General features: G+C 48.2%; 2 protein-coding genes across 8 annotated transcripts in view; one reads left to right on the forward strand and one right to left on the reverse strand.

The window, feature by feature from the left end:
• The window catches only part of CRHR2 (corticotropin releasing hormone receptor 2), a 48,688-nt gene extending 40,495 nt beyond the window's left edge, over positions 1-8,193 (forward strand). For 4 of the 5 annotated variants that reach the window (XM_045388976.3, XM_045388977.3, XM_005549874.5 and 1 more), the window contains 4 exons: positions 4,130-4,215; positions 4,430-4,565; positions 5,048-5,089; positions 6,522-8,193. In XM_045388976.3, the coding sequence (XP_045244911.2) occupies positions 4,130-4,215; positions 4,430-4,565; positions 5,048-5,089; positions 6,522-6,662 (405 nt within the window). In that variant the 3' untranslated portion in view covers positions 6,663-8,193. The remainder of the gene's footprint in view (positions 1-4,129; positions 4,216-4,429; positions 4,566-5,047; positions 5,090-6,521) is intronic. The other variant, XM_045388979.3, reaches the window with a different exon arrangement.
• Positions 8,194-20,247: 12,054 nt separating this feature from the next.
• Positions 20,248-25,483, reverse strand: part of GARS1 (glycyl-tRNA synthetase 1) — a 40,429-nt gene continuing 35,193 nt past the window's right edge. For all 3 annotated transcript variants that reach the window (XM_065542158.2, XM_065542159.2, XM_074035295.1), the window contains 3 exons: positions 22,755-22,848; positions 21,859-22,049; positions 20,248-20,556 (listed from right to left, as the gene is read on the reverse strand). In XM_065542158.2, coding sequence (XP_065398230.1) covers positions 20,431-20,556; positions 21,859-22,049; positions 22,755-22,848 — 411 coding nt within the window. In that variant the 3' untranslated portion in view covers positions 20,248-20,430. The remainder of the gene's footprint in view (positions 20,557-21,858; positions 22,050-22,754; positions 22,849-25,483) is intronic.

A 25,483-nucleotide genomic window follows, 5' to 3' on the forward strand; every position in this document is an offset into this window, starting at 1 on the left:
CATTCTGCAAAAGGAACCCATTATATATCATACCTTTAAAAAAAAAAAAAAGAGAGAGAGAGAGAGAAAGAAAGAAAGAAAGACATACATAAAAGCCCCGTAAGAAATTGGCATTTACGTAAGACTTATTTCAGGCTCAGTAATTTCAGGCTCCTGTATGTACCGGCTTCCTTAAAGGGCCACAGTTCCTTCTGGAAGACTCAGCGAGAGTGCCATCTCCTCCTGCACACAGAAGGTGCCTGGTGGGGCTTTCTTTTGTCTACCTTGGAGACAATTATTATGTATCTCTTTTATTTTCTTACTCTCCTTTTTCTGTGACTTTGGGTTTCATTTGACCTCCATCTTTGGAGTGTCCTTGATATATGCGAACTGATGACGACTAGGAAGTTTTTTCACCCACTGCTGGAAATTCCACTGTCAGGGCTTGTTTCACTTCAGAGGCAGAAACCAGGTTTTGTCAGCAGCTAGTAGGATTGTCCTTGGACTCCCAGGTGCGGTGAGTCACTCACCCCTCAGTGTGAACAGAAACCCCATGAGATCCATTTCTTCCCAACCAGCTGCCAAGGGCCATCCTGGAGGAATAAGGCTTTTGATGAGCTTAGGATGGAGCCAAGGAAGGCTGGCCTGGATGGTGGACCAATGGTGGCAGAGAGTGAGCCCCAGCTGTAAAGATGTTGGACAGGTGGTGAGGAAATGCCAAGAGAAAAGGAGGCGAGGAATGCAAGAGCTCAGTGTCAAGACCCAGCTCCCTTCCAGACCCCTTCTTTGGCTCCACCCCAGCGTCTGTGCTCATAAGCCCTTTCCTTCTTTCCTTTGGGCCCAGCTCTTTGCATCAACAGGGGCTTCCAGATTCCAAGCTGAGCCCTTCCAGAAGCTTTACATTATTTCCAACCCTTGCACGCTCAAGTCTTAAAAGAAGTAGGGTTATGCTCTCCATTTTACAGATGAAGAAGCCGAGAGAGATGAATTGGCTTGCCCAAGGTCACCACTAATAGCTAGCACAGCTGAGGCTCAAAGACAGGTCTCCTGCTTTGTCCCCACCATCTGCCTGCTGTCCTCAAGGTTGGACACGTGCTTGGTGTTCCTGCCATCCTTACACTCCCCAGCAGTTCACAGCTGCATTTCTGCTGCTAAGAGATACTCACTTATTTCTGGTTCTGAGAAGTGAATCAGGTGGTTGAGCTTGCAGGAAGCCTGACTTCTTGCTGGTGTTATCACTGTTGGGGTCATGGGAAAGGATTGGCAGTCACTAGGCCAGACACAGGTCTTAGTGCTCTCTGTGAGTATTGTGCTAATCTTCTAAGGCAGGCTCTGTGGTTAGCCCCCTTGGGGGTAGACAAGGCAGCAGGAACTCATGAGGTTAAGCAACTTGCCCAAGGCCACACAACTGCAAACTGGAACAGTCAAAATTTGAGCCATGAGACTAGGACTTGGTGCTTCAGTTCATGTGTGGGTGGTGGGGGGGGGAGCTTATCTTCGGTTCTTAGCCCATCCTCCATTTCTCCAGGCCTTTCTGACACCTTAGGAAAGGTGTCATCTCCCCCACCCCAACCCCTCCAGGCCCCCAGCTAGGCCACAAGCCCTCTGCAAGCAGGGGCTCCGACTGCCTGTCCACTTCCCCATCGCTGATGCCTGCCTCAGAGGCTGACACATGGTCCATTGATTCATTGAATGAATGAACAATTAAATAAAACTAGAAACAGGCTGAACAAGGGCAAGGTACAATAGACAGTTCTTACTAAAGAACTGGAGTGTGTTTTTAGGGGGAGGTGGAGTTCAAGAATGGAAAGTTGGAGAGCTCAGTGTGGGCAGGTGACCAGAAGGCTCCCTGGAGAGAGAGGAAGGTGCCTGTGGTGGTGTGAAGTGGGAGGCTGGGAAACAGGCTCAAAGGAAAGAAGGATTTTCAGGTTACATAGACCCAAGCTGAGATGAGTGGGGCCACATAACTAAATGCCTGCCAAGTGTAAGGATGGGGACAAGGCCTTGTCTCCCAGATGCTCCACACTCGACCCTGTCCCTGACCTTGCCTCAGCACAAGAAACAGGGCCCTATAGCCAAGAGGTGCTCAAGAACCACTTGTTTACTGAATAGATGGATGGGTAGATGGGTAAAATAGTGGTTGGACAATTGAATAAATTGGTTGCTAGGTAGATGGATGGATAGATGGATGGGCCAGTGGATGGGCAGATAAAACAGTAGATGGATAACTGAATGGATTGGTTATTGGGTAGGTGGATGAATGGGTAGATGGATGGGTGCGTGGATGGATAGATAAAAGAGTAGGTGGATAATTGAATGAATTGGTTGTTGGCTAGGTGGATGGATGGAAGGAAGGAAGGAAGGAACGATGGATAGATGGATGGATGGATGGATGGATGGATGGATGGATGGATGGATGGATGGATGGTTGGATAAAAGTAGGTGGGTAATTGAATGAATTGGTTGGTAGGTAAGTGGATGGATGGATGGATGGATGAATAAAAATGGGTGGATAATTGAACTGATTAGTGGGTTGATGGATGTCCAAAGATTAATACTAAATTCAAGAAAATGTGGCAGAAACGAGAGTATGTTTTGATTCCAACAGTTTCTACTCTCAGGGAAGTCAGGAAGAATCAGAAAAGGTCAAATACTTTGCATTACTTGTATGAGAAAATTAGGATTCACTTATATGTTAAGGTGACTTGTGTCTCATGATCCAGGGGAATATGCTGGAGACCCAGGAGCTGGAAATTAGGTGAGCCTTAGGAGAAAGCTGGGGGTATCAGGTCATGGCAGCCCTGCTGAAGGCTTTCCACCCCAGCCTTCCCTTGGACCCCCCAGGCCATACCACTATGTGGTAAGAGAGCAGCAGGCAGTAGCTGAGGTGGGGTGTGAGCTCTCCCTGCCCCTAGGGCTACCCGAAAGCTTGTGGGGAGCATCCAGAGGCTACAGGGTTGACAGTTTCAGGATATCTGCCTGGATCCTGTGTCCCTCCTCTCCCAGCCAGGATTCAGAACTTGGGAGGGTTAGAAGGGCCCAGCCCAAGCTTAGGAACCAATGGATTTTCTAGACAGATCCTCAGAGGGGGGTGTGAGTGGGTGTGCACACATGAGCCAGCAGACACCCGTGGACTAACATGTGTCTCCTTCTGGCCCATGAGCACTTTGTCAGGAAACAGCTCCACTGTGTCAGGCCGACACACACTCCCTTGCCTGCCTACCTACGCTCGGAAGCAGGTGAAAAGAAACACAGATGTGCCTGGGCCCCAGATCCACGCTCACGCATGCACACGCTCTGTGAGGCAAACCCACTTGCACAAGGGCTTAAAGGATAGACCCACAGACCCACATCGCAGCTCCCAGGGGACAACACAGTCACAGTCACAGCTGACACAGATGAACAGACACTCGCAGGCCCACGGGGACCCACACCCAGCAGGGAGCGACTGGGGAGCCACACAGGCCAGTTCCAGGTCCAGGGGCTGGGTGGGGAGGCTCTGGTGCTAAGGGAAAACTCAGAATGAAGATAAATGAGGCCCTTCCTGGGGCCTCAGAGCCAGCCCTGCAGCCCATCCATCTTCCCTGTCTAGGGTGCCTACGAAGACTCTGGAGTTCCTGGGCACAGGGGGATGCTGGCAGATTAATCACTCATTCAGCAACTGAGTTCTTAATCCCTCCATCTGGCCTTGTCTGCCCCACCAGGGCAGTGCTGTGCTCAGTCAGAAGGACCTCAGGCCGACCTAGAGCCAGTGACAGTGCAAGGGACTTGGAGAGCCCCTCAGTCAACAAGTAGGGACAGAGACAGGAAGGGGCTTCCGTAGGGTCCCTATGTGGGGGAGAGGGTTGGGGGCTTTCTGAGCCTCAGAGGGCACGTCCCGTGCTCTCGGTCACGACCCACAGAGGCTGCCGCCTTTCCTCCTCAAGCCCGAGCTGGAGACGCAGGCCCTGGAAAATGGGCTGTCTCCCCATCCTGGCGAGGGAGGAGCACAGGCCTTGGGATGCTGGCAGGTGCTAGGGGGACAGGTAGGATAGGTGTGTACATGGGACGTGGGTTTCCAGGGGGCTGCAGGGAAGGGGGCTGCCTCTCAGCTCATCTCAAACACGTGCTCCTTGCTTTTCCCTCTTTCCCATGCCCGCCCTCCCTCCAGATCAATTTCATATTTCTGTTCAACATCGTCAGGATCCTAATGACAAAGTTACGCGCGTCCACCACATCCGAGACAATCCAGTACAGGTATGTGAGGGGGTGCCTTGACCCCACAGTGGGGAGAGGATGAGGTCATCGGGCTGTCCCCCTGCTTCCTGGCAGAGCCCTCTGCTCCAGGCCTCACCCAGGGAGCTCACTCAAGCTCCCGGAAGAAACACAGCCACAGTGTCTCCTGCCATCCCACCGGGTGAGGCCCTGTCTGCCGCATGGGCTCAGACCTGTGTCCACCTCTTGCCCCCAGGAAGGCGGTGAAGGCCACCCTGGTGCTCCTGCCCCTCCTGGGCATCACCTACATGCTCTTCTTTGTCAATCCCGGGGAGGACGACCTGTCGCAGATCGTGTTCATCTATTTCAACTCCTTTCTGCAGTCGTTCCAGGTGGGGCCCATGACCAGATGGGGCCCCCACAGTGAGCTTTCCTGAGGCTGCTCTGGCAGCCATGCCCTCATTAAGATGGTCCCACGGGACTGGCACACCCGTGGCTCAGTTACATCCACAGAGTTAGAAGCCTGTACACGCTCAGCCTGAGCCTGGCCCGTCATCCCCACGCAGCCTGCATCTGGGTCCTACCAGCCTGCACCTACTGTCCCAGCACCTGTTCTGAGGATGCAGGCAGCCCGGCCAAATGCCCTGGGACAGGTCACATGATATTGAGGAGACTGGAGTCTGCCTGGCTCCAGGCCTGTGACCACTGCTCACTCACAGCGGACCGTGGAAGGCTAGGACCCCACCCAGCTCAGACTCCAGGGGTTCCTGGGTCAGAGCCTTCCCCCCACCATCCTGTCCCCAATGCCACCCCTCCAGGCAGAGCAGTTCTGCAGGCAGGTCACTGATCACTCCCTTCTTTCCTTCCTCTCCAGGGTTTCTTCGTGTCTGTCTTCTACTGCTTCTTCAATGGAGAGGTATGAGGCCAGGTCTGCGGGGGCGCCTGGGATATCCAGGTCCTCAGATCCCACTCCAGGGCAGCTCCAGTGGTGCTGCCCAGCCTTGCAGGAGTCCCAGGGAGGGGAAGGCTTGAGATACCACCTGGCTTTAGGGGAACAGGAATCCTCCTCGCAGGGGCTGGAGCCAGTTTAGAAGGTCAACTATGCAGCCCCGAAATAACATGCCAGTGCTCCACACATGCACTCAGAGAGCTGGATGAGCAGGGAAGCCCAGGCCGCAGGGCCTCATGGAAGAGAGAAGCCAGAGCAAAGGCAGTGACAGGAGGAAGCTTCCAGAAAGAGATGTGTATCATGCAATCAGGTCTGTATGGACTCAGGGAGCAGAAGAGAGACCAGCACATTCCCCCCTACCTGCCACAGAAAAGCCCACACAGCGAGAGCAGGCTCTGGGGAGTCAGGCGGCCGTGAAGCTTGGCACCAACCTTGAGGCCCAGAGCCCCAGTGCAGCTGACGCAGGGGAGAAGCGTACTGGCACCTGGGCTGGGGTGAATGAGAACATACAGCAAAGACGAAACACAGCCCCCGGGGCCCGGGAGCTTCTGAACACTCCAGAGGAATGCACTTGCCTGTCTTGGCGCAGGGCACTGGCAAGGTGTCTCTGCAGACCTGTGTCTCTGTGGATGAAAGCACATTCCACTTGCAAAGTCCATCAGTAGAGGCGGGTCCTGTGATCTGGATGAGAAGAAGAGAGGGGGCCAGTAAGGCAAACAAACAAAGGATGTTTATGGAGCATTTATTCTGTTCGAACCATGTACAAGCTAGGATGTGAGGGACACCATCCAATTTCTAGAAAAATTCTTCAATTGCCAAACAAATGAAGCTTAAATGGCCCTGGGTACAGCCAAGTTTAGAAATGACCAGGACAGAGAGCTTTCCTTTTCAGGCATTAAACACCATGGTTAGTCAGGCAGGGGAGTCTAGCAGGAGCTAGAGAAGGTGAGGGCTGCAGAGGGGACGGTCTCCGGGAGGGAGGAAGAGGCGCTCCAGGTGTGAGCTTGACGCACACCACCAATGCCCTGCAGGAGCAGGGGCCCAAGAAGGCTGAGGGGGCCAAGTCTCCAAGCTGCGCTCTCTGGTCCGAAGATGCTAATTTTGAGGTGGCAGAGTGAGTCAGGGAAGGGAAGGCAGTGTGTCCAGAGGAAACTGGATGATCTGGGAGGACAGTGTGGATTAAAGGAGGTGTGGCGTCAGGCCTCTCCAGGAGAAGGATAAGGAAGGGGCCCCTGGAGAGAGGCAACAGGGTCAGAGAAGGACCTCGGTTTTGGAAGCAGACAATTCCTTGGCATGAGGGTGGCAGTCGACCCATGAGAGCAGACAGCATGGAAGGAAACTGTCCCAGAAGCCCAGGGTTGGTCCCTGGGAGCCGGCTGAGCCTCTGCCTTCTCCACAGGTGCGCTCGGCTGTGAGGAAGAGGTGGCACCGCTGGCAGGACCATCACTCCCTTCGAGTCCCCGTGGCCCGGGCCATGTCCATCCCTACATCACCCACACGGATCAGCTTCCACAGCATCAAGCAGACGGCCGCCGTGTGACCCCTCGGTCGCCCACCTACGCAGTTCCCCCGTCCTTCACTTTCTTCCTCTGGGTTCTCCTTGCTGGGCAGGCTCTGGTGGGGCAGGAAATGGGAGGGGAGAGACCAGCTCTCCAGCTTGGCAGAAAAGAAGGGGTGCGGCAGCCAAGGGGGACTCCAAGGGACAGGGACCAGTGGGGGCCGCCAGGTTCAGTGCGAGAGGGAGCAGAGGGAATTCACAGGACCCCCTGAGAAGAGCCGGTCAAATGTCTGCAGGGATTTGCCCATCCCAGCCTCTCTGGCCAGAGCCTCACTGTAGAGAGGGAACTGAGGCCCAGAGCAGAGAAAGGCCTGTCCAACACACACAGCTATTTATAGTGGCAGACACGGGGCTCCCCTGCCCTACTCACGGTGCCAGCAGTCAGGTGACGGTGTGGCCCTGCGCCAGCCCTTGGCCTCCACACTCGGTGGTGCCCCTGCAGCTGGGTGGGGTATGCCAACTGGAGCAAAGGATCAGTTTGGCTGCCTTATCCCAGGCACTGTCACCTAGAGAGGCTCACTTGTGCCCCACCCTTGTTCCTCTGTCCCCTCCCCAGCCATCCTCCCGCCTCAGGGGCTCCATGAAGGATGCGGGCTTCCAGGCCTGGCTTCCTCTCTTGGGAGACCCCTTCTCTGCCTATTCCACAGATTAGGGAATCGAGGAAGACGCCATCAGGGCAGCCACATTCTTAGGTCAACCAGTTGCATCGTGCGGGGCAAAACGAGGAGCAGAGGCGTGGAGGATGGAGGCATGGGATGGGAATAGCGGAAACCAACTATGTCTTCGGTGATTGAAACTCACACCCCATTGCCCTTCACCCTCCAGCCTCCTCTTCAGAAACATCTCTGCTCTCTGTGAAATAAACCATGCCTCTTGGAAATGGCCTCCCCTCAGGTCAAGTCACCCAGGCATCCAAAGAGTGGTGTGGGCCAAGGATTGTGGCTGGGTCTGAGGGGCCACATCCATCTTCCTTAGTGGACTCGGGCCCTGGCCTCAGGCCAGTTCTGTCTCTCTCTGACCTCTGGTAGGTTTGGAGTCTTTATAGTCAAAGCACCTGCAGGCAGGTCTGTCCCTTATCACTCCAACCAGGCTAATACCTGGCCCCAGCCCCCAAACAAGGGCAGTTTGGTTCAGCCTGGAGGAGGTGTGCAGCTCATCCAGCAAGCCAGGGCCTGTCCCAAAGGCCAAGGCTCTGGAATTTGGTGGGAAGGGTAGACAAGGCCCCTCAGTCGACCACCAGGGCAGCTTCCGGGCTTGGCTTCTGTCCCTATGTCCCTGCAGCGGAGCCACAGGAGTCAGGGAGGGAGAAGCATCAGGCCATTGCTTCTAAAAGGAACCAATGCTCTAGGTACCCCTACAAAAATAAATTTTGAAAAATCATGTATTCCATCTTGCACATTTTTAAGTTGACATGTAGTATTTTTTACTTAAGCTTTAAAACCTTCAAAGGTGTGATTTCTATCATTTTGTAAATATTTACATCTTTAAATAAAACTGCTGCAACACTTTAAAATATATCAAATGAATTCTGAACACCACAGTGATTTAACACCCACCCTCATCTATTTTAAAAACACCTGACCCAGCTCTTCTTCTTCCTTTTTTTTTTTGAGACAGGGTCTCACTCTGTCACCCAGGCTAGGGTGCAGTGGCAAGATCTCAGCTCACTGCAACCTCCGCTTCCCGGGCTCAGGTGATCTTCCCAACTCAGCCTCCCGAATAGCTGGGACTATAGGCATGCACCACCATGCTGGGCTAATTTTTGTATTTTTTTGGTAGAGACAGGGTCTCATCATGTTGCTGAGGCTGGCCAGCTCAGATTTAATTGTGGGAAATGTGACTTTGTTTCCTTCCTCTTTAATGTGTAGCTTCATTCCATGGCCCTATAGAATTTTACACTAATGCATTACTTTTATGGCTCAAAGTGTTTTATTGCTCACTTTGTCATACTTCTCTGCCACACAATATATGTATGAATTAAAATTAAGATATTTCATTTTCTATGACCAAAGGTTCAAGGGTTTTTACAATAATCTTCTGGGTTGAATTATTACAATTATTTTTTGATATAAAATATAGTAAACCGCTGATTAAAACAACATAGATACCTAAAGTTTTTATAAGTAACTAGTTAAACCTAAAGAGGAAAATGTATTGAAAACACAGCTTAATGAAATGGATAGGAAGTTAATGGCTCATGAATCTCTAGGTGAATATTTATTGCTAGAATAAATTGGGACTCAGCATCAATTATTTTCCTTTTTAACCGTTTATAGTGGGCTGTGCTGAGAAGCCTTTTCAATTCAGGAGATGATCTGGCACTGCCAGTCAGTTCTCTATCCTCCTGCTGAGATGTACAGTCAAAACTGCACAGTGATCTACCACCAAAATGACCTATCAGCTGGCTGTTTAATTAAGTGTCCTTTCAATTTGGCTGGAAAAGATGAACTGAACATTATCTGACTTGCAGTAGGCTTTGGGTACCCATGTCATCAGCTCATTCCGTTTCTCACCACCAGCTGTGCGGGAGTGCACTGCAGGTTAAGTGTGAGCCCTGCTTCTCTTGTCAAGAGGGCAGGGAGGTTGGGGCGCCCTGATTTTATTTTCTCAAGTGACAGAACTCAGAACTCAGGGTATCTTAGAAAGTCTTACTGCATACCCAGCGGCAGCTTGATGGCCGCATCCGTTAGCATCATCGGGGCTCTTGTAGAGCAAGGAGCTGCAAATGGCTTGGCCCCCAAGAGGCCACTTGGAGATTTCTGTGGCCAGATGAGGCTGTGAGCAGGTGCTTATCGGAGCAGACGCTGCAGAACCTGGCACCAAGTCCCAGGTATTCATCACTGCTTCTTAATACAGCCCCCGGCTCATTATGCCAATTGTCCTTTGCTCCCTGGAGGGACCAAGGGCCTGTGATCCCTGCTGGGAGTCCAAGCCTGCCAAGGCCAACACCGAGAAAAGCATCAAAGTTGCTAACCTTTGTTCAGCAGGCACTTCGATAAGCTCTCTCTCCAGTTCAGAGGAGGCTCCTCCTTGGTCCCACCCCAGCCCTGAATCCCTCATTACTCAGTCTCCTGGTTATGGCTCCCACTGAGCTCTGCCCTTAAAATGCCAACAGAGCCATTAGGCCATCTCTCTGGGTCCCTACTTGTTAAGCTCGTTAGGCACCTGTTCCTCAAGCCAAGCCAGTCCTCATTAGCATCTGCTCCGGCGCTGGCAGCACCTCGTGGAGCCGGCCTTCCTGGAAAGTGGCCTCATTAGCAGACTCTCCTTCTCCAAAGCAGGGAAGTTCCAGCACCCAGATCCTGGGGGCTCTTAGGGCCCCTGTTTAACCCTTTCACCCACCCTGATTTACACAACTGGGGAAGACCTGAGCCAGCTGCAGGTCCTCACACAAGCCTCTTGGCCCCACTCCAAGAGAGAGGAACAGGCTCTGTCCTGACCCCAGCACAGCTCCAAGTCCCTGGGTCATCATCAAAGTGAGGCTGGAAAGTACCTGCTGAGGTAGAAGCTGGTAAATGACACACGGCAGCAGGAGTGGTGGGTGGTGGAGCATCTGTGGGGCAGGAGGTGAATGGCAGGGATGGCATTTCTCTCCCGGGTCCCCTGCTGGGAGGACCCACGGTGGAGGTGCTACCCGAGGGCCTGAAGCCTCAAGACCTGCGGGGGATGGCACTCACAGAAAGTCCCTCCAACGTACAGACTTTCCTAGAGACGGAGGCCAACAGTCCCGTGGCCACAGAGAGGGAGGCCCAGATGGAAATGACACAGGGGCAGGAACACAGAGAGACTTATAGGAACACACACAGAGACCCAGAGAGGGAGGCACACGCACCTTCCTCCATCATTCCCCATTCACAGAATACCAGGATGTGCCAGGTATGGAAGTAACAGAAAGACAAAGTTCCTGTTTCAAGAAACTCAAAATCTGGTTGAGAACAGCACAAGGAAAAGGCAGGCAAAAGACACATTGGCTCCCGCAGCCTGCGCCTGTCCTCAGCCCCCTGCCCTGTCCATCTCCTAGCCCACGCCCACAGTGGCCCCAAGCCAGCTGGCTTCTAGGCATGAGGACCTCAGCTGCCCTCCCCACTTCTTTCCCCTTCACCCCCATGCAGGCCCGGACTTCCGGATGCCCCAGAAACAGAATAGGGAAAGAAAGCCCAGCTGTGCCGCTTGTGCTTTCCCCAGCATCTTCAGAGGGCCTGGGCAGGTGGGGGATGTGTGCTGATGCAGCTGGATGGGAAGGGGGCTGTCCTACGAGGGAAAGGTGAAGACTAGAAAATGGCACGCTCAGGAGAACAAAGTATCCCCCGCACATGTCATGGGACATGGGGGCAGGCCTGGGGATGGGAGGCCCAAGGGGAGTTCTTTCCTAGAGTGACATTTCAGCCAGGGTCGGGGAGGGCTTGACGGTAAACAGCTGTCCCTCAGGTGGAACCAGTGGTGGGGGTGGCCGAGAGCGTAGGAGGGACTTGAAGCAGGGGGACCCCTTCAGCCAGGGAGCCCGGCCCGCTGTTCTGAGAGCACACCTGGAAGCAACCAGGTGGCATGTTGCACAGCAGGCTTCAGGAGTCGTGCTTGGTGGGGTCTAGGAATCCACACGCTTCACAAGCCCCCGGGTGATTCTTACAGCAGGGGTGTGGGCCAGCAAAAAAAGACACATCCCTTGTTTCTTCTTTCCAACACACACACATGTGCTATAGAAAGTGACAGCGACGCCGGGCGCGGTGGCTCATGCCTGTAATCCCAGCACTTTGGGAGGCCGTGGTGGGCAGATCACCTGAGGTCAGGAGTTCGAGACCAGCCTGATCAACATGGTAAAACCCCCATATCTACTACAAATACAAAAATTAGCCAGGTGTGGTGGCACGCGTCTGTAATCCCAGGTATTTGGGAGGCTGAGGCAAGAGAATCGCTTGAACCCGGGAGGCGGAGGTTGCAGTGAGCTGAGATCACACCACTGCACTCCAGCCTAGGGGACAGAGTGGGGTTCGGTCTCAAAAAAAAAAAAAAAAAAAAAGGAAAAGAAAGAAAGAAAACATGTGAATCTACTCATCAATATGCCCAAGATGGCTTCCAGGCTCTGCCTTGAAGGTACCACTAATTTTCCTGAGGGGGCTGTGCCACTTAGACATGTTAATTAGCAGGAGGAATGGGCAGAGGGCATCACTGCCCTGTGTTGACTGAGTTTCTGCCAGATTTTCCTCTTAGGGATTTGTTTGTTTAGGCCTCGAGGCTCTCCCACACAGCGCTGTAGCAGGCCTCCCTCGTCACAGAACCATCACCCGGCAAATCCTATGCATTAGTCGGAAGTGTCCCCTCTGGGGGCTCCTTCAGCAGTCTCCGCAGACTCCACTGCTGGGCTGGTCATTCCAGGGGGCATGTGCTGTTTCTTAGGCCCGCAGCAAGAGTTCTGCACTCAAGAGAAACCCTAGAAACATTCATTAAATAAACCAGCCTTTCCTATTTGTTCCACCCAGAGCTGGTTAACCTACAAGAATGACCAAAGGCACAAAGAAGTCCCAGAGATCTGTTGGCTTTGCACAGTGGGAGAAATCTGTCTGTGGCTCCATACCCTACCCTTACTAGAGCCCAGAGGCCAGTCCCAGACAGAGGGCATCACCTCTTCTCTACTGCACATGAGTGACAGCAGATGGGAGCGGGAGGGCCTCTGTCACACCCTGCAGACTCTCCTGCAGTTGTCTCCAGATTAACCTCACCCTAAGGGGCCCCAGGCCTCAATGGCCCTCGACTTCCCACTGGCAGAGGACGCAGGCTGCCCTTCAGCAGTTCCGCAGTTCCCTAAGCTGGGATGAGACATGGTTTGCCCCCGTTAGTCCAGGATGATTCCTGTGACCTGGTGTAATTAATAGCATACCTTTCACTCTCATGAGTCCTAGTCTGGACAATAAATTATATGATCACTCTACTTAAACCCCACATTTGTCTGTGTACACAGCAGGGTCCACAGACGCTGCTTGGATAAATGAATGATGAAAGCCAGATCCATAGGAAATTCTGAACGTTAGCTACTGCGCTTTGGAAAGGAGAACCTGAGTAGAAGGGATTTTCCGAGGTGACGTCCTGAGTTCCGTCTCAGTGTCTGCTTGGTGGACAAGTGATTGAGCAGGGGCAAGTAGGAGCTAATGATTCCAGTTTCAGAAAAAAACTGTCCTTCAGCTTCTGCTGTGAATATGACAAAGTAATTAATTGTGCTTCTTAATTAGCTCTGTAGAGCACCACATAAGGCCCCCTCTAGCTCTCTAAGGCCCAATCAAAATAAACAATAAAGCATCACGAACCCCACAGAGGCCCTTCCACCCAGGAAGGTGGAGAAATCCTAAAACTCATTATTTCTTCCTTCAATCCCAGTGTTCTAGTCTGGTGTTCTCTGGCGAAGGCCAGTGGGGGGCCCATGAGCCATCGTGCAGCCACCTCTTTTCCCTGTGCTTCCTGCTTGGCCCAAATGCTGTACCTGCAATTACAAGGGAATCCATACTCCCTCTGGCCATTCAGGGACTTTCCACATGTGCTCCATGGAGGCCCCCAATTCCTAAACAAATTAACACCCCAGCCTGGTGTCTCCAGATCCATCTCATCCTTCAGTTTGAAAGATTCTGGGCCACCCACCCCCCTTCATTGCAGACTTGAATGTGAAGGTCTTTGCATCTGAAGAAATGAGGTGCCAATGCTGGTGGGGTTCCCCATAAAGGAGCTCCATCTGGAAAGAGGCCCCCAGGACCTGCAATCAGACCTGGACTTCATTTGGGCAGCTGACCCCCTGGAGACGGGATAGATCCATTCCCCTAGAAAAACACAGATGGGTATAAATAGAGCATGACATCTCTACAGAAATCCTTGAAGGAACTACAGACCCAAGTTTATAAGCCCCTAACATCAAGATAAAATTAAAACACTCTAATTTGGCTAGCAAGAATTCCCTAAGTTGGTGGTGCTCAGGCCTGGCTGTGTTTTAGATGCCCCACCCCAGGCCCCCTGAAACACATGTTGGGAGGCATGGACCCACATGTGAGCAGGCTGCAGGAGTGCTCACGAGGCCCTGCGCTCGCCGTGACTCCCACGGGACCCACCTCCCCACTGCATGGGGCGATGTCACCTTTCGGGGCCCAGGGCCAAGCCTCCTCAGTGGCCACTCTCGCTGTATGTGAGGTTAGACCTCACCGTCAGGTCGTGAAGGGTTCGAAGGCAGGGCCACATCTGGTCCAACCCCGAATTGCCAATACCAGTTACCCAGTGTCACTGTTCCTTTCAGGATGCCTCAACCAGCCCAGGAACTCTTGTCTCTAAAAGACCTTAAAGTCTCACAGTTTCTCTGCATGGAACCTCTTCTCAGAGTCCACCAGTGTTATAAAGATTTTTAAATTTACTTTTATTTTAGTGATAATCTTTAAAAATGCTTACCAGTTACCTCTCTTTCAGTGTCAAATGGAAGATGGTCTTACAGTAAGTATACAACATTAGCTAAAATTTCTCAAAATGGGGACTCCTGGTGTACTACAGAGGCTTTGGAGGTCTTGTTTCCTTTAAAAAGGGCACCACTTCTACTAAGTTTGGAAACCTGCCTTCGTGCCCGAGCATTCAGCGGCTGCAGGCCTTTTGCAGAGTACAGACCTGGGGCTTGAGCCAAGGGGTGAGTTGAGTGTGAGAGTAGCCATTTCTAAGTAAGCCAATTTTTATACCAAAATACGGAATGTAGAGCTGCCCTGCAGGGAAAGATTCATTCGTTCATTAAGTCATTCATATATTTACTGAGGACTTACTAAGTGCTAGGCACTTCCCCAGGCACTGAGGATACAGCCAAGAACGAAACAGACCCAAATCCTTGTCCTCGTGGAACTTTCATTCTAATGGGGAGACCAAAAATTAAACAAAATAAAAAAGTAAAATACTTTTAAAGTGTTTAGTGCTCAAGAGGAAAAAGAAAACAAGGAAGGTGATTATGAAAGGGATGTGTCTGAATGTGGGGGTTGTGGGGGGGATGCAGAGCATGTTGAAACTTCAGATGAAGCAGCTGAGGAAGGCCTGAGGCGACTACTGAATGACATCCAGAGATGAGGGAGTGGTTGTGGGAACCTCATCTTTGGAGGAAGCACTGCGGGCAGGCAGAATATCACTGAGTACTAAGGTCCTGTCCTGGGCATGCTGGGGTCACTGGAAAAGGGCCAGCATGGGGGGTGGTTGGCAGGGGAGTGGGTGTAGATCCACATGTTATTCTTGCAGGACAAGAAAAGCTGGACTGGCAAGGTGGCTCATACCTGTAATCACAGCACTTTGGGAGGCTGAGGTGGGTGGATCACCTGAGGTCAGGAGTTCAAGACCAGCCTGGCCAACATGGTGAAACCCCATCTCTACTAAAAACACAAAAATTAGCCGGGGGCAGTGGCAGGCACCTGTAATCCTAGCTACTCGGGAGGTTGAGGCAGGAGAATTGCTTGAACCAGGGAGGCGGAGGTTGCAGTGAGCTGAAATTGCGCCACTGAGCTCCAGCCTGGGCAACAGAGCAAGACTCCATCTGAAAGAAAGAAAAGGAAAGAAAGAACAGGTCGGGCGCGGTGGCTCAAGCGTGTAATCCCAGCACTTTGGGAGGCCAAGACGGGCGGATCACAAGATCAGGAGATGGAGACCATCCTGGCTAACACGGTGAAACCCCGTCTTACTAAAAAAAAAAATACAAAAAACTAGCCGGGCAAGGTGGTGGGCGCCTGTAGTCCCAGCTACTCGGGAGGCTGAGCCAGGAGAATGGCGTAAACCCGGGAGGCGGAGTTGCAGTGAGCTGAGATCCAGCCACTGCACTCCAGCCTGGGCGACAACGTCTCAAAAAAAAAAAAAAAAAAAAAAAAAAAAAGAACGAACGAAAAAGAACGGAAAAGGAAAGAAGGAAGGAAGGAAGGGTAAAAGAAAGAAAAGAAAAGGAAAGAAAGAAAGAGAGAAAGAAAAGGAGAAAGAAAGGAGAAAGAAAAGAAAAGGAAAGAAAGAAGAAGGAAGGAAGGAAGGAAGGAAGGAAGGAAGGAAGGAAGGAAGGAAGGAAGGAAGGAAGGAAGGAAGGAAGGAAGGAAGGAAGGAAGGGAAGGGAAGGGAAAGGAAAGGAAAGAAAGAGAAAGAAAGAAAGGCAAGAAAGGCCACTGAGTTCTGAGGACCAATGCAATCATTCTGGTGCCAGGTGGAAAACTGCTGATGAAGGGGCAAGGGCACGAGCAGGGAGTTCAGACAAGTCTTTTTCAATAAACCAGATGGGTGATGATGGCGGCTTGCCCCAAGCTGGTGGCCATGAAGGTGGTGAGAAGTGGCCCAATTCTGGTGGAGGTGGAGTTGACAGGCTGGACAAAAAAATGGAAAATCTGGGCTCAAATTAAAAAAAAAAAAAATTAATAAAGACTTTCTAAAGCTTGCCAGTGGGTTTTTTTCTCTCCCACAATTTCATTGTACTTAATCTCACTGTCAATTAGTTCACGCTTAGATGCAGAACAGTGAGTTTTGAGGAGCCAAAAAAGGTTTTAACTTGCCTAAATTGTTTCAGTTAGCATAACTGCTTTTGTGCTAATTATTGGTGATTGAGTTTTAAGATCCAACAAATGCAGGTATAGGCTGGCAAATTCTATGCAGGCTCACTTTGCACTAAGTCTTGCACATTAAAAAAAGGAGGGCAGAGAGCTTTGGCTCCCAAAGAGAGAAGGGCTCTCTCTTCCCAGCATCAAGCTCCTGAAACTACCATTAGGTTCAGACACTAGAAGAGTCAGACACTAGAAGAGTCAGACACTAGAAGAGTCAGACACTAGAAGAGTCAGGACAAGAAGCCAGCTTACTTTATTTCCGGCCCAGAGCTCACAGCAGCCCTCTGCTCTTTGGCACCACCAACCTCATCCAGCAAGAATAAGGTTCCCTAAAATTCCCCGGGAAAACAGAAATCCTACTGCTCACTTTCCTACCCTCACATCTACTTCTCTAATTGTCTCACTGGAAACAATGTCCCACAAATTTATATTCTCAGAGGAAACCCCTTTTGAGAGAGCAACGGGTCCAGCCTCTTACACGGTTAGAAAGTTCACAAGGTGCCAACAGTGGTCGTGGTGTTTCTCCTAAGGGACTTAACATACCGATGTCCACCCTCAACTCATTAAATTGGTTTAAGGAGGAGCCCAGACATGAGTATTTAAAGCTCAAGTGACTTTAATGTGCAGCCAGGGTTGAGAACTACTGCCCCAACATCTTCTACTGAGGCAACAGATTTTCAAAGGTGTGTCCTGCAACATGCAAGGAAGACAGCCCATCCAGCAAGAGGGGTGCATGTCAGCAGCAAGAGTGAAGTGGCTCTTAGCCAGGAGCGTGAAGCTGCAGGCTGTGCCTCTCAGGCAACCTGTGGTGATACTCCCAAATCACATCCCAATTTCTAGAGGAGACATTCCTCCAGACATCCACACGGCCTTAACACAATTACTGCTTAGAGGCAGCTCAATAACCAAGAATTATTCAAAAGGCAACAACACGTGAACGTTGAGGCACAGCAAAATTAGTCATCCACTTACTTACTGAATCTTCAACTAAATTTCACTTTGGTGTTGGCCAAATGCCACAAACACCTGCCTTAAACATTGTCAGACTATCAGCAAAGATGCCGGTGCAAGCAATGCTCTCAAAGCCTCTCCATCCTAGCCCAGCCCAAGAGATACAGGTAATCATTTTTCTTTGGGAAAGAAGGTTCATTTCAGGGCAACTATAACCAGAGATAATTTGGGTTTACCTCTAGGGCATCCAGCCCTCTCAAGGAATAGACTCCACTGACTAAGACAGTTGCTGCTATTACCCTGCAATTACACTGGTTAAGGCAGTAGTAAATAAAGGTCTAGAATGAATGTATTTCATGTGACTTATAATGAAAACAATGATTTTGCAAGTTCTTATCACAAAGAACTTGAGATGTCTGACATCTCTAGTACCAGCTCGTGAAAACAGTAAGATCATTTCCATGTTCTTTAGACTTGGTGATGAATTTCTTTTCTAGAACACCATCTATAGTCACTATTTTGCTGTTATGAGCTGTTGAGCAACATTAAGGTGGTGGACTCCTGCAGAAGCCAGGCACTGACAGCCTCTCTAGAAGTAACTCCACGTTGCATTTGACTGAATGCCCCGAATTCCAACCTAAGTATTAAAAACCTAATTCCTGTGTTCTTACATAACAGTCCATGGAAATTAGCTAGAATCTGACCTTCCCCCATCACTATTTTTGGGAGAGGTAATAAACAGGAGTAACTTCTCCGAGATACAATGCTATTTATCTCGCTCTTGTTTAGCCCACAGTCTGGTAAATACAGGTATATAAATAAATTAAAAGGCCTCAGAGAGCATTAAGCCAGAAAGACCCATGCTTTAAATACACATTGGGCTTGAACAGAAGTGTGTGCATATGCATACGCAAACTCGTGTGTAAAGAGTCTCTCAATTTAGAAAACAGCACTTCAACCTCTTGTGCTTAAAGTCAAGCAAATATGGTACAGACAGAACCAGAGAGCTCTGCTGCTGGCCCGTCTCCCTCACTCAGGTATCAGTCACTTGAGAGACCCGCTTTAGAGCAGGTGTTCCAGGAGAAATCACACACTGCTACCCAGGGGAAGGAACAAAAGAGGGCTTGCAGATTCAATATCCAGCCTCTACCTCACGACAAATGTATTCGTCAATGAAAAAGGAAGAGAGGTTTGGTTCCAATTCCTTTATGATCCAAAGTATTAGGTTGGCACAAAAGTAATTGCAGGTTTTGTCACTATTTTTATTTATTTATTTATTTATTTTAGATGGAGTCTCACTCTGGGCCCAGACTGGAGTGCAGTGGCATGATCTTGGCGGACTGCAACCTCCGCCTCCCGGGTTCAAGTGATTCTCCTGCCTCAGCTTCCCTTGTAGTTGGGAGTACAGGAATGTGCCACCACCCCCAGCTGATTTTTATATTTTTAGTAGAGGGGTTTCACCGTGTTGGCCAGGATAGTCTCGAACTCCTGACCTCAGATGATACACCCTCCTTGGCCTCCCAAAGCGCTGGGATTACAGGCGTGAACCAACGCGCCCAGCCTGTCATTACTTTTAATGGCAAAAACCGCAACTACTTTGGCACCAATCTGATAGGCAAATCTCACTGTGTATTTAATGTATCTTTCCCTATTAATGAGCTTAAACCAATGTCTGAGGCTGTGGTGACTGTTTGACTACGGAGGTACCTGCTGTAAAAGGAAGTAAATAAATGCAAAGTTAGGGCAGCCCCCTGCCAATGTAAAGCTGCTAGAACATATGCCCAGTTACAAGCTATATTATATGGAATTTGAAGTGAGAGAAATCCCTAGAAAATGGGATTTCATTTTCTAGAAAATGAAAACTCAGTTCATTTAAAATCTGGCTCCTTCTAATTTAATAATGAAAGCTCATAAAAGTATGAGACAGAAGAGAAATAAGCTTCAGTGTAAAGCTTTCCTTCCAAAGAGGTTTGTTCAAAAAAGAAGTCTGTTCAAAAATTCAAGACTCATCCAAAGACTATTTATTGAAGACCTACTATGTACAGCACTGCAGTAGGCACCACTGGAGATCAGATACAAATGAGGGAAATCCCTGGGAGATTCCTACTTTACATCTAAGAAATCACAACTTCAATTGTTCTTCACACCAGAGACAAAAGGGCACACTGGAGACCACCACTCCTCTATCCAATACTGCAGGGGAGGAAGTGGGGACACTAGACACGGTAGTAGCTCTGGAAATAAATAGCTGCTCAAGTTCACACAACCTTGAATTTTTCCCTTACAAATAAGCATAGTCTTCTGAGTTTTCTATACAAAAACATAAAAGAAGTAAAGCACCTTAAAACCTGAGCCAAAAACTACTAGCCTAGAATCAAGACAGTGTGATAGTCAGGAATTGCTAAATCAGACGAGACAGATGGGTTCCCCTAGCATCAGGAGCTTAATGATTTCAGGTTACCAGTGGAGCTGAGTACAAGCATGCCTTAAGATAGAAGGCAAATCTGTCAAGGCCCTCCCCTCCTGGAGAATCTGCAGTGGGGTTAGCAGTCCTAAAGCTCCACCCCAGCACTCTGCCTCCTCCATTGCACCACCCCTGCCACCCCATCCTCGCCTCAGTCTTTCCCAGAAGTCATTTCATCTGCTTGGAGACTGTTGTCACAGTATCTGCACGATGCATCATTTTCTCAGAAAAAGATAAAGAATAGAAAAGGTAAATCAATAGACAGAAAGTAGAGGAGTGGTTGCCTGGGCTGAGGTTAGAATGGGAGTCAGGTAAATGAGCATGAGACTTCTTTTGGAGTGATGGAAATGTTCTAAAATTGGTTTGTGGTGGTGGTTGCACAACTCTGTAAATATACTAAACATCGCTGAACTCTACACTTAAAATAGGTTATTTTCATGGTATGTAAATTATATCCCAATAAAGCTGTTAATTTTTTTAAAAGTGTTAACTGTGTTTAACATTAAGCCATGAGAATGTCTACCCAAACGTGGGAGAAACAGCCTTGCTGAAAATGTAAAAACACGAGCAAATAGATCACAAGTTTGTTCAGGATTCCTTCAACTTTAATTGTGGGGGTGAAATCAGGCAGCCACTGAAGATAAAATACAGTCCCTGGGAGTAATCACAATGCTGTTTTCTTTTGTAAAGTGGACATGATAAGAGTTTTTTGTTTTGTTTTGTTTTGTTTTTCAGCGCAAGTGGTCAAAAGTTGTCAAAATTGTCTTCATTCCTCGATTGTCTCTTTTTTACCAGTCTCTTGCCCTTCAAACAGAGGATACCTGGCCTCCACATCGGCCCATGTGATGCTGCCATTGGCTAGGTCTCGGACTATGCTGGGCAGCTCAGAGACCTAGAGACAAGGAGAGAAAAGCCAAGTATCAACCAACTTGTTCAGATTTTTAAGAAGAAGATTTATCCTGAACTCAGGAAACCTTACACAGAGCCAAACAATGTCATGCTGGGCATGGGTTCATGTTCTTCTTCTAGCCCACAATGCCCACCAGTTCCCTCAGACAACTCAATTCTGCCACAAAGCCTTTCCTAACTTTTCTAAATCTCCATGTCCTTTACTTCATGTGTATTAAATTTAACTATTAGAACAAACAGGAGTCAGTCAAGTAACTCGTGTGAGGGAGTTACATAAGACTGGCAAACTGGAGAGCTCTGACAAAGGAGGCCACTGTTCCTCAGCCAAAATCAAACACTGGCTGCCACATAGCAATGGTTCTCAAACTCGAGTGCACGTCAGAATCATCTGGAGGTCTCGTTAAAACTAAAAAAGTTTTGCCTGCCCCCTCTGCCTCTCCATCCCCAGTTTATGATGTAGTAGGTCTGGGGAGGTTTTGCTTATCTCACACATTTCCAGGTGACACTGATGCTGCTGGTCTAGGGACTACACTTTTGAGAACCACACCCAGATGGGTACACAAGTCCAGAGTAGCCAGATGGTCTCTAAAAAGTCAAGTTAGAAATTCACGACTTCTGGATTAGACTATAAACTCCTTCAGAAAAAAAAAAAGCAGTCTTTTGCTTCTGTTTTCCCTATTAGTATCTGTATCAAGCTAAGTACGGAACAGGCACTTGAAATATGTGCTCAAAGTTGATAAATTAGGCAGGCAGACGTCAATTAGAGCAGCTACTCTTTCCTTTCCCTTACCACCCATCCTTCCGCTTCTGTGCTTCTACCATCTCCATTACTGCCTTCCTATTGACCAAAATTACTGAAACATCATTCACTGTTTTGAATATCTGAACACGGAAAAGTTTATACATACACATGTATACGTGTCTGTAAAAATAAAAAATTAAAATGTCTAACCCCTCAAAAGCCTACCAATAAAACTATGGCAACAAATTATTGGGATCATATTTCTCTTGCCCAATAAACAAACAAGTATAAAAGCAAACTGCTGGAGAATGAGCCCAGAGCAATACAAATGGTTATAAAATATTAGAGAAGTGCTAATGGATATTTTCATAATTAAACCAGGGGGACTTGAGAATCTGGGCTCTGTCTGATAGAAGCCGTTCATTAAAATTAAAAAGAAAAAAAAAAAGGAAAGGGAGCATATACACATCAAAATCCAATACAAATCAGTAAGAAGCAGTACACATTTCTAAGGCTAAAAATGCCAAAGAGAAGGCCAGATACCTCTGCTCTTATCTGCCGCATTGAGTCACGGTCCCTCAGAGTTGCTGTGTGGGGGGTCTTGTTCACTGTGTCAAAGTCAATGGTGACACCAAAAGCCACGCCAATCTCATCAGTCCTGGCGTAGCGCCTTCCAATTGACCCAGAGGAATCGTCTACCTTGTGAGACACTCCGTGCCTGGTGAGGGCTTCCGCTATCCAAAATAAACAAAGTAAATTAAAAATAGAACAATGGAGTTAAGCCCAATGTTACCTAACTACTGTCTTCTTACAAGCTCAGACTTATAAAAGGGACCAAGACAAGACAGCAACAAGTTGAGTTGCAACACAAAGAAACATCCCTAAAGTTTAATAAATCCCTTGCGAGAATCCAAATCTTCACGCATACCTCCATCTGATACAGCTATAGGGGGAACAAATATAGGACCAAGAGCCAAGGCCAGAAGGTGAGTCCTGACTCCACCACCTCCATTTTTATGGCTCTGAGCAGGTCAATGGACTCTCCCCACTTCCCAACTCTGAAATAAGTGGGATGTGCCAGATGACCACTAGGATTCCTTTCAGGGCAGTGGATTCTGTAGCTGTAGATCCACTAGGGTTGCTACCCTCCACTTGGGTTCCCTCGATGAACTGAGCACCAACGTCAGTATGAGAAGGAAATAATTTTTAAATCTGACTCTTGGGTCCTACCTTGACTCACTCAAATGCCAGAATAAAACATCTGAGCAAGCATACCCTCTCTCTTAGAAATAAGAGTACAGGCTAAAATCATGTACTCTTTATAAAATCATTTATATTCTTTATTCAATCTCTATTTTTATTGAAATAAACGATACATTTCCTAAGATTCAGTCTCCTGATGGTGTTCCCATGGAGTTTACCCAATTGAATTTGCTTACATAATTCCTTGACAAATGGCATGAACTCCTGGTTTTGGCTCAGTGGGAGGACGGAACATTTGAATGGAGCGACTACAGCCGGGAAACTGAAGAACTGGATGATTTAAAAAGAAAAAAATCCAAATATGTTAATTTGTAAATATCTAAATGCTAATACCCCAAACCAAAAGAGGTTAATATTCAGCAAGTGTTCAAGCATAACATCATTACCCAAATGCCAGAAAACATGACACGAAAAGCAGTGTGGCAAAAGAGAAGCAGGAGAACCAGCATCAGAAACACCTGGTTTCAGCTCCAGATTTGGGCCAACTCATGAGCTCTCTTTCTAAACCTTAGTTTCTCCATCTAAAAAGCAGGTCTCCACCACCTGCTCTGCTTGCTTCACAAGCCTGTTACTAAAAAAGTCAAATGATGTGAAAGCATTCTGAAAGCTACTACATATAAAAGACGGTAATTTTTAGTCCCACATAAAAGACAGTTTTTCTGTGGAGACTACCTAAATCATCAAACAAGTGGCAGTGCCCCAAACCAAAAGCCTATTCTGTCTTTTTTTTTTTTTTTTTTTTTTTGAGACGGAGTCTTGCTCTGTGCCCCAGGCTGGAGTGCAGTGGCGCGATCTCGGCTCACTGCAAGCTCCGCCTCCCCGGGTTCACGCCATTCTCCTGCCTCAGCCTCCCGAGTAGCTGGGACTATAGGCGCCCGCCACCTCACTCAGCTAATTTTCTTGTATTTTTAGTAGAGACGGGGTTTCACCGTGTTAGCCAGGATGGTCTCGATCTCCTGACCTCGTGATCCGCCCGTCTCGGCCTCCCAAAGTGCTGGGATTACAGGCTTGAGCCACCGCGCCCGGCCAATTCTGTCTTTTAAGAAAAGAACCTATGAGCCTTAGTGACCCAGTGAAACAGAAAAGTTTAATTAGCTCACAAACATAGGTCCAAAAGAAATAGTACAAAACAAAAAAGATGCTCCATATACCTACACTAAAAAGTACATACAGCCTTCTTAAACTGCCCTGAAATAGTTTCTGAGTAACTCAGAAATCAAAGAAAGCAAAAATAAGGCTGGGCACAGTGGCTCCTGCCTGTAACCCCAGCACTTTGGGAAGCTGAGGCAGAAGAAATGCTTGAGCCCAGGAATTCAAGACCAGCCAGGGCAACATGGCAAGACCCCATCTCTACAAAAACTAAAAAATTAGCTAGGCATTGTGAGGCGCACCTGTGGTCCCAGCTACTCGGGAGGCTGAAGCAGGAGGATTGCTTGAGCCCAGAAGTTTGAGGCTGTAGTCAGCTGAGATCATGCCACTGCACTCCAGCTGAGCAACAAAGCGAGACCAAAAAAAAAAAAAAAAAACAACAAAAAAAAAAACAAAATAAAAATATTCTGTGGAAGGCAAACCAATCTACCACTTTGGGTTGGAAATGGGAACTGAAGGCAGTTCTTAATACTTGTACAAAAGGTTCACTTGAAGGCAAAAACACAGAATAAATTTGTCCCATAAAAATAATGAATGACACAGATTCCAGTTTAGCCTCTTACCCAAAGTTCAATTAACCTTTAATGCCAAGCAATGAATATCCCACTCTAAGTAAGGCCTGTATTCCACCAACATTGCTGCTCACATCACAGAAGGTTCAGAATTATATTCCCTTCCTCCATCTTGTGATATTTCTATTTAATATGAGACAGTAATAGGGACCTGACTTTATAGAAAAATAATTTTTAGAATTTCACTAGCAATGTTTTTCAACTAAATTTATAGGTAAATAGATTGAGGAACTAGGTGCTAACAATTTAGAAGCATTTTTGGCTTCCCACAGCCTAATCAAATTTCTCTTCATCATGGGAATTCATGCAATTCATAAAACACTGTGACTAATTTATTCTTGTTTAGCCCTTACGAAATTTCTATTAAAGCTGTAGTTATATTAATATTGTTAGATTCAAAGGAACAGCTAAAAGATTTTCTAAAACCTTTTTATTAGAAAAATAAGCAGAAAAAGCTTGAAGCAGACTTGACATCTAAAAAGAACACACGCAGTTATGTTTGTCATCATTTCTCAAAAAGAACCAAGCCTTATGTTTGCGTACCTGGGGCCTAGCCCAGGTTCTTACAATCTGTTGAATGAATAGGGCTGCTTCTTCAAGGTTGGGAAATGAAGATGCAACGTTAGGGCAGAGAGTACACTACTAACTTTATTAGCTATGTATTACAATAGTGTGTCAGACTGAAGTACTGCTGCCGAGAATGTACTAGTTCATCCTTCAAGGTTAAATGTCCCAGAAAGAACCACAGGGTTGATGTCTAACGTTACATACACTCAAGCTTTAGAATGGCCAAGTGGATGACGCTGTTTCTTTCAATTAACCTAACATATACAACCTCTCCTTTTTAGCCATTCTTCTGGTTGGCTTTCCTAGCAATCTGACCAGGAGTGTAACTTCTGCAGGCAGAGGCGAGGTAAAAATGGTGAAGTAAGGCAAGGAGATAGAGAGGAAGAAGGCAAGGAGATAGAGAGGAAGAAGGCAAGGAGATAGAGAGGAAGAAGGCAAGGAGCAGTGATTCAGAAGCATCAGAACCAAAAGAAAATTCGTGGGAGCTGATGAAGACTTCTTACAATCTTCTATCTTCAGCAATACTTGAATGCTAGGAAAGGCTATACCCCAGATAACTATTATCCCATTTATGATCTGTCAAGCTTTCACAGTGAAATCACCCAGGGTTCTTATTA

Source organism: Macaca fascicularis, chromosome 3, assembly GCF_037993035.2.
Source record: "Macaca fascicularis isolate 582-1 chromosome 3, T2T-MFA8v1.1".
Classification (NCBI taxonomy): Eukaryota; Metazoa; Chordata; class Mammalia; order Primates; family Cercopithecidae; genus Macaca; species Macaca fascicularis.